General features: G+C 47.1%; 2 protein-coding genes across 2 annotated transcripts; both read right to left on the minus strand.

Moving 5' to 3' along the window:
- Positions 1-409: 409 nt before the first annotated feature.
- Positions 410-1,828, minus strand: LOC133023192 (cytochrome c oxidase assembly factor 3 homolog, mitochondrial). Its single transcript, XM_061090159.1, has 2 exons — positions 1,662-1,828; positions 410-785 (listed from the first exon to the last, which is right to left on the minus strand). The coding sequence occupies exons 1-2, from the start codon at positions 1,798-1,800 to the stop codon at positions 679-681; spliced, it is 246 nt and encodes an 81-aa protein (XP_060946142.1). The 5' UTR covers positions 1,801-1,828; the 3' UTR covers positions 410-678.
- A 1,824-nt stretch (positions 1,829-3,652) lies between these two features.
- On the minus strand, positions 3,653-7,654 carry nags (N-acetylglutamate synthase). The gene is made up of 8 exons (XM_061090629.1): positions 7,271-7,654; positions 6,350-6,630; positions 6,057-6,270; positions 5,238-5,418; positions 5,096-5,135; positions 4,783-4,914; positions 4,172-4,354; positions 3,653-3,839 (listed from the first exon to the last, which is right to left on the minus strand). Exons 1-8 carry the CDS (start codon positions 7,652-7,654, stop codon positions 3,653-3,655), a joined length of 1,602 nt encoding a protein of 533 aa, XP_060946612.1.
- Positions 7,655-7,886: the final 232 nt, after the last annotated feature.

Consider the following 7,886-nt stretch of genomic DNA (forward strand, 5'->3'; position numbering starts at 1 on the left):
CGACTTCATTGTTAATTTACTGCTCATTATTTAAACAGCTTATAGTTCTAAAAACGTTATTGTTCTAGATTCTCTGGAGATTCACAGCATCTGCAGCTGAAGTTGATGAACCTCGACTGTAAAAGACAAACTGCTCTGATAAATGAAACCAGTGGACGTCACAGTGTGATGTGGATGAATTAAACTGGGTTGAATGGTTCTAGTTCTCTGTGGAATCTGCACAGTCGTTCGCAAGCAGTGGAAATGAACTGGGCCCTGTGATTGGCTGGTGATCTGTCCGGGATGTAGTCTGCCCCGATGTCAGCTGGCTCATCCCCTGACCCTCCGGAGGAACAGAGGGAAACTGATTCAAAGAAGTTGTAGAAATTGGTGCAAATAGAAATGTACTATCAAGAAAACTCCCACCCGATTGATATTAATATACATTAAGCATTTATTACTCTTTACTTTGTACATGTACTGGATTGTAGGCTTATATGAGAATTCCACATGTGAAAAGTACATTGATCAATACAAATAACAAAGTTCACAAACTGTGGATTTTATTTGTGAACTTTATGAAATCCAAACAGAAAAGAATTACAGTAAGTTCGTCCTTGTTAAATATGTTGTGTCCCAGTGGCTGTGATGTCACGTGATGTCCCAGTGGCTGTGATGTCATGTGATGTCCCCAGCAGCTCAGGAGTTGGCGCTGGTACGAGGTCCTCGGTAGATGTGGATCCTGGACTCCTCATCCAGCTCCTCCACGATCTTCTCCTGCTTCACCGACAGGATGGTGTACGTGACTGGAGACGTTAAGGGAAACAACACTGGGCTGAGTGAAGGGGGGGTTAGTCTCTGTGTTAGATCATATGTTAATGTACAGGACATAATGTCCCTGACTGGAGGACCAGTCTATGTAGAGGAGAGGGACCAGTCTATGTAGTGGTGAGAACAGGTAAACAGTGAAGGACCAAGTTATGGTTATTTAAAAAGTACGCACCACTACAACACAATGTTATGGGTGAGCGAGCCGCCCTCAGCAAGATGGCCGCCATGTGGTGATGTTCGACTCTGTTGGCCGGCAACGCGGCTGAGACATCTAGTGTTTATATATGATATCTATGCATGTAATGGTGAGAACAGGTAAACAGAGAAGGACCAGTCTATGTAATGGTGAAGGACCAGTCTACGTAGTGGTGAGAACAGGTAAACAGTGAAGAACCAGTCTATTTAATGGTGAGGGACCAGTCTATTTAAAGGTAAACAGAGAAGGACCAGTCTATGTAGTGGTGAGGGACCAGTATATGTCGTGGTGAGAACAGGTAAACAGAGAGGGACCAGTCTAAAGGTTTGGTACCAGACTATGTAATGGTGAAGGACCAGTCTATGTAGAGGTGAGAACAGGTAAACAGTGAAGGACCAGTCTAAGTAATGTTGAGGGATCAGTCTATTTAAAGGTAACCAGAGAAGGACCAGTCTATGTAATGGTGAAGGACCAGTCTATGTAGTGGAGAGAACAGGTAAAACGAGAGGGACCAGTCTATGTAAAGGTCAGGGACCATCAAACAGGTTTGGGACCAGTCTATGTAATGGAGAGAACAGGTAAACACAGAAGGACCAGTCTATGTAAAGGTCAGGGACCATCACAGACGTTTGGGACCAGACTATTTAAAGGATACACATCCCCACCACGAAGGCCCCGATGCTCAGGCCGGTGATCAGGTTCCTTCTCCGGAGCTTCGGCGCGTTCTTCCTCCAGAGCTCCTGCTGCTGCTGCCGGAGGAGCAGCAGCTTCTCAGCCGATGTCTTCTCCTCCATGTTGGATCCTCAGCTGCTCAATACATCCGGTTACATCACATGACCCGGAACCCTGGAGAAAAACACAGAACTCACAGCGCCACCTACTGTGATGGAGTGTGTACAGCTATCCTATAGTCATTAACCTGTTTATATATTTAAATATTATATATTTTAATAATCTGCTGTGGTGTTTTAATCCCTGGTTTCTTGTACAGTTAATTCAAACAGTGTCTGTAATGCACATAAAATCGCTTTGAAATTAAGGTCATTTTATTTCTGTTGATTAGTTTCACTGTAGGCTGTTGGTTATTACAAATAATACATGTACAGTTAAATAATACCAAACACCGAGGGCAGTATGCTGCCGGGGAAATAAACACACACAAGAAATAACCAAATACCATGGTGATTTGTTTGAAGTAAAGATTCCAGGTTTATTCTGATGATTTCTACAAACAGTCACAACCTGATACTGGAGAATAAACCAAATCAGATTTACCATCTTTCTTTAATTCATCTCTCAGTTCAGCAGGTGTTTTGCAAATGGATTCACCACAAAATTCAAACAACAGTTTCATCTCAGAAAAATAAAACTAAACCATGTTTCTCAGCATTCTGCAGGGATCAGCTCCAACAACACGTCAGAACCAAACTGAAGCTGCAATAAAACTCTAACATGTGCCTGAACCAAGAAAAAACTAATCTAGTCTTATCAAGATAATATCTCAAATGAAACGTACAGACATGTGTAAGTGTTGAATGCACGAGGGCAAATGTTTAAGACTTTTATTGGTTAAAATTGACTTTAAGATCCATGGATACCATGACTGCATTTGTAAGTTTTATAACTTATCAAAGTTTTTCATGTAAAATATGAAATTATTACAAGTACTGATATCTATAAGTAGACTATAAGTAAACTAGCAGCTTGTTCACCTGCTTTTATTTAAATTTCAAAAAAGTCATTTGACTCCGGTCCATGATTCTTGAACCTCTTACACACACACACATACACAAACGCATGCACGCACCTACACACAAACACACACACCTACACTGTATTGAAATATATTTTTAAATTAGATGGCCGGATATGCCTGCCATCTCCAGACTAATTCACATTCTTGAATGGTTTTGAAAAGTGGTTAAATTTCTTGGTTCTTCTTCTTGGTTTGTTTGCGATTCACATAAGAGCCGGACGACCAATCAGAGCAAAGAACTGAGCGACGCAGCAGAGAAGAAGAAACGAGTAAACCCCAGATGTTTGTTCTTCTCCTCTGAGGATAAACAGACACAGCTTCAGCCGTGCTCCCATTGGTCGCTCCTCAGTCGGTCACTGCATCCAGAACAAAAATATGAAAGTGTGAAATGACTTCAAGTATCGGCTGTATAGTCACTTATGACTACACCTGGCTCTAAAAAAGATTAAGAATGATTTTAGTTTATCAAAATACAGCTTCTCCACAACAAGGAAGCTTTGGTTTTGCCGTAGTGGAAACCAACAAAAAAACAGAACTGGGAAAAGAGCAGTCAGAGCAAAAACCTGAGAAACTCTGTCTCAAGCTGAAGAATAAAAAACCTAAAACACTCCAGTGCTGAACCCAGTCGCTCGGAGGAGCAGCCCAGGATCCTGCAGCCGCTCGGAGGAGCAACTCAGGCTCCTGCAGCCGCTCGGAGGAGCAACTCAGGATCCTGCAGCCGCTCGGAGGAGCAGCTCAGGATCCTGCAGCCGCTCGGAGGAGCAACTCAGGATCCTGCAGCCGCTCGGAGGAGCAACTCAGGATCCTGCAGCCGCTCGGAGGAGCAACTCAGGATCCTGCAGCCGCTCGGAAGAGCAGCTCAGGATCCTGCAGCCGCTCGGAGGAGCAGCTCAGGATCCTGCAGCCGGTGGAGGGAGCTGCTCGCCGATGTTGAGAGAGGAGGAGTCATCGTGGAACGAGTCAGGAAGCTTCTTGACGTACTCCACCAGCTCGTAGGAATCTCTGATGTCCCTCAGGCCGAACCAGAAGACGGTCCACAGCCCGTTCACAAAGCTGCCGTCACAATGTTTGAAGTACCTGGACGCACAGAGAGAGGAGGCGGAGCAGGTGGAGTCAGATCCAGGATGTAACCAGACATCAGGGTTGTTTTAAAATCAGGAAATGACAAGTGAACAGAGGTTAATGTACAATGGCAAGAATAAGTGAGCGAAAACTTTGGACTTCAATGCATTTAACTTAAAATACAAAGTCCCAGTGTAAAAGTAAACCTGCACCGACTGCTTCTCATCCTCAGTATCACACTTTGAAACTGAAGCAGTGAACTTTCAGTCATTTTATAAGAGTGATACTCGTCAAAAGTTGGATGGTTTGTGTGTGTGTGTGTATGTGTGTGTGTCTGTGTGTCGTACCACGGGTTGATCCTGTTTGTGGCTCTCGACCTCCAGAACAGTTTGCCCAGGTCCTGCCTGATTCTCTCCCACAGCACGTGGCTGGTGCCCTGGCCCTGTTTGCTGCTGCTCACCACGAACTTGTCCAGGTAGGGCGTGCCACTGTTCACCGGCTCCATGGTGATGATGGCTGCGGCGCTGTAGCTGCAGGAGTCAGAGAGATCATCGACATCAGCTCCTCTAACATCATGTTTCATCAAAATCAGTGAATTATTCATTGGGAAAAGTGTAAAATGTTTAAGAAGGTAAAACAATCCCTGGATCTCCCCCTTTACTCAGATTCACACCACATTTGAGTCTTCTACTAAGTTTCATTTAAATCTGCACAGAAGATGTCTTGGTGTCCTTTTGATGCTTTTTAAAAACGGTCACACTTCTCAACAACAGAGGCTGTGAATGAATGAAGTAATGTGGCATGAAAATCCCTGCAGTGCCTCCTGGTGGACAGAGGGAGCTACACACCCAGGGCCTGACTCAGACACAGCAGTGTTAATTATACGCAGGTTATGATTCAGACCCTGACCTGGATTGATTTAAAGACGTTTATTCATATCTGGAACAGAATCACTCACCCTTCAGAAAGGTAGACCGAGTGCAGTCGACCCTTCAGTGACTCGATGTATTCTCCCCTCAGAGTTTTATCAAAAGACTTGTTGATGAGAAGCATCAGACGCTCCACATCAATCCCATCGAGTGAGCTGTACCTACACACAGACACACACAGACACACACAGACACACACAGAGACACAGGAAACAAGTATTTAGTTAACATGCTATAAATACAGTGTTTTCCTTTAGCTTTAGTCTAAAGGAGCAGATTCTTGATTATGGTTTGAATTTAGGATGAAGGCTCCAATTAGAAGCAGGTGTGACGTCTCCTTACCGGTGGATGGGGTCTCCGTTTTTAAAGAGCGTCCCGGACCCTAAGGGGGGGGCAGACAAGATGAAGCAGTTTTAACCTCATGCTCGTTCACACCTTGAAGTCCATGCACGTGTGTGTGAGCATGTGTGAGAGTCGTCCTCACCTCGGTGGCTGAACAGCTCCGTCAGCATCGTGCTGGCGGAGGTGATCACAGCCGAGGACTCGGCCGGCAGCTGGTGGAGCAGCCGGGCGATGGTCGCCACCCGGTGGCACTCCGCGGCGCTCAGACCCGCGTCCAGGGACAGACTGGGCAGGTCGCTAGGCAACGACACAGCTGCCAGCACCTGGAGCAGAAGAGACAGATGTTCAGGAGGAGTTGAATATGATGGAAAAAACAGAAAGCTGAAGATGAAGCTGATTGTAAACATCTCAGTTTCTGCTCATCCAGACTGAAACCAGCCCACATGTTTCAAACTGTCATAGAAAAATGAACTAAGCATGACTGACAACCTATTTTGTATTTGGATTGTAAGTGTTTGCAGCCTTGTCAAGAGACTTTTATGGCTTGTATGTACATACACACACATGGTCGGAACTGTTTATGACGTGAATACAGTGGAGCTATTGCGACTTAATTACCCACGAGAGGAAGGAGTGAATGTTTTCTTATCACCTTAGGAACCACATTTAATCAGCTGTTATGGTTAGATTCCTCTCCTTCCCCCTCCTATGGAACCAGTCTGGATCGGTTCAGAGAGACAGCCCTAAGTCCTCCTATATAAGATCTGTGCATTTCACTGTTCTCCATCATCACTCTGAGATCCTTGTGACTCCCTGTGTTGATCCTTTCTGCAGAAAGCCCCTTATTAAATACACGTAGATAACTTTGTTGTTTCCAGCCTCTTGTATCTCCAGATTTCCATCACAAAACCCAAACAGAACCAGCAGCAGACTCCAGTAACTGCAGCCGAGCAGACGTCACCTTGCTGTCGTGGCTGTGGAGGCCTCCTGAGCTGTTCAGGAACATGACCTTGTGCGGCTGCAGGGCCCGAGAGATGGCTGCCGTCACTTCTGTCGGGTCCAACATCACCGAGCAGCCCCGGGCGTCCCTCCCCACGGGACACACCAGGGGGATTGTCCCGCAGTCCAGGGTCCACTGGAGGAGGCTGGTGTCCACAGCGACGTGGTGAGGAGCACTGGGAAGGAGACGGGACAGTGTGAGGACAGTGAGGACGGGATGATGGAAGACACGTGACGTCCACCTGAAGCCCTCACCTGCTTCCTGGTGGGGCTTGGTGCTGCAGGAGGAAGGACTCGGCGGAGAAGAAGGGCAGGACGGAGGCTGAGTGCTGCTGCAGCGCCTCCGTCAGCTGCTGGCTCCGCTGCACCAGGCCCCGGCTGCACCAAGACCCGGCGTCTGCCTCAGCAGGCCCCGCCTCCTCAGAGGTCGACCAGCCCATCACCACCACGGGCTTCATGTCCATCCGCTGCAGGAAGGACAGACCGAAGGCCAGACTCTGCACCATGTCCCTGCTTTCCAACACCGAGCTATCCACCTGGAGAGACACGCCCCGGCCAATCAGGAACAAGCATCAACAAGAGGCGGAGTTTCATCAGACAACAAAACAAAGCAGGTCATCAACTCTGCTGTGGAAGATGAACCAACGTTTAAACCTTTGATTCAGATTTTTCAAATTACAAACACTCTTCACACAAAGAGACACAGACTGTAGCTCCTCTCAGATACAGTGAAATGAGAAAGATTAACATATTAAAAACATGAACACGTCAACAGGCTTCCGGCTGTTTATCTTTATTTGATTTTATATTTTATATCTCTAGTCTTGTGTTTTAAGTTTAACATATTTCTAATAAACAAAACATAATAAATCCGGGTTTTTAAACAGTTGATAATTTACAGACTCGTGGCTTCTAATTGCAAGTCGTGTTCGATAAAAGCTTCTGTCAAATGACATGTAATGCAATGAAATGTATTTCTACAGGAGAAAATAATAAAATATAATATAACATAAGTTCATATAATAAAAGCACAGCCTCCCAGTTTGTGCTGCTTCTTCCTCTGATGGTTAAAACATTGGCTGATAATGAAAATATTTCCCCAGAGAACAAACAGGATTAAATCTTTATTCTTTATCTTTGTAAAAAGTTGAATAAGAAGTTAAAGTTTGGACCCACCTCCAGGACCGCGAAGGCCGGGGACTGCGCGGCGGCGGCCCGCTGGAACTGGGTGAGCCAGTACCGGGCCTCGCGCGGGTCCCCGCCGACCTCCCCGAGGAAAGCCTTCACGTCCCGGTAGATCAGGCTCCGGTTCCCCGGTAAGAGGTGTCGCTCCGCCGCGGAGCCGCTCCCCGGGACCTCCTGCTGGGCCACGGCCGCGGCTCGGCCTCGCTTCCCGGCCGCGTCGGAGCTCACCATGCGGGGCTGCGGAGCCAGCAACCTCCGCTGCCGCAGCCCAGAGCTCTGGACCGGAACCGGGACCGGGACGCCCGGGCCGGACAGGTACTTCCCGGCCAGGACCGCTGCCCGACAGCCGCAGGAGCCGGTGTGCGCGGCGGCCATGCTGCGGGGATCGGGGGGGGGGGGGGGGGGGGGGGTGATGAGTCAGCTCTCCTCACGTTTCATCACCCGGAACACGGAGCCGCTGCCGGAATGCTGCTGAGCAAAGCAGGGTCAGAGGTGAGAATTCCCTCAAGCTACACGTTTATCATTTTAATATTAATAACCTCGTTAATATTGAACTTTCAAAAAGTACGTTTACAAAGTGCTTCAGACATTAAAACACCTGCAATTA

Source organism: Limanda limanda, chromosome 17, assembly GCF_963576545.1.
Source record: "Limanda limanda chromosome 17, fLimLim1.1, whole genome shotgun sequence".
Taxonomy (NCBI): Eukaryota; Metazoa; Chordata; class Actinopteri; order Pleuronectiformes; family Pleuronectidae; genus Limanda; species Limanda limanda.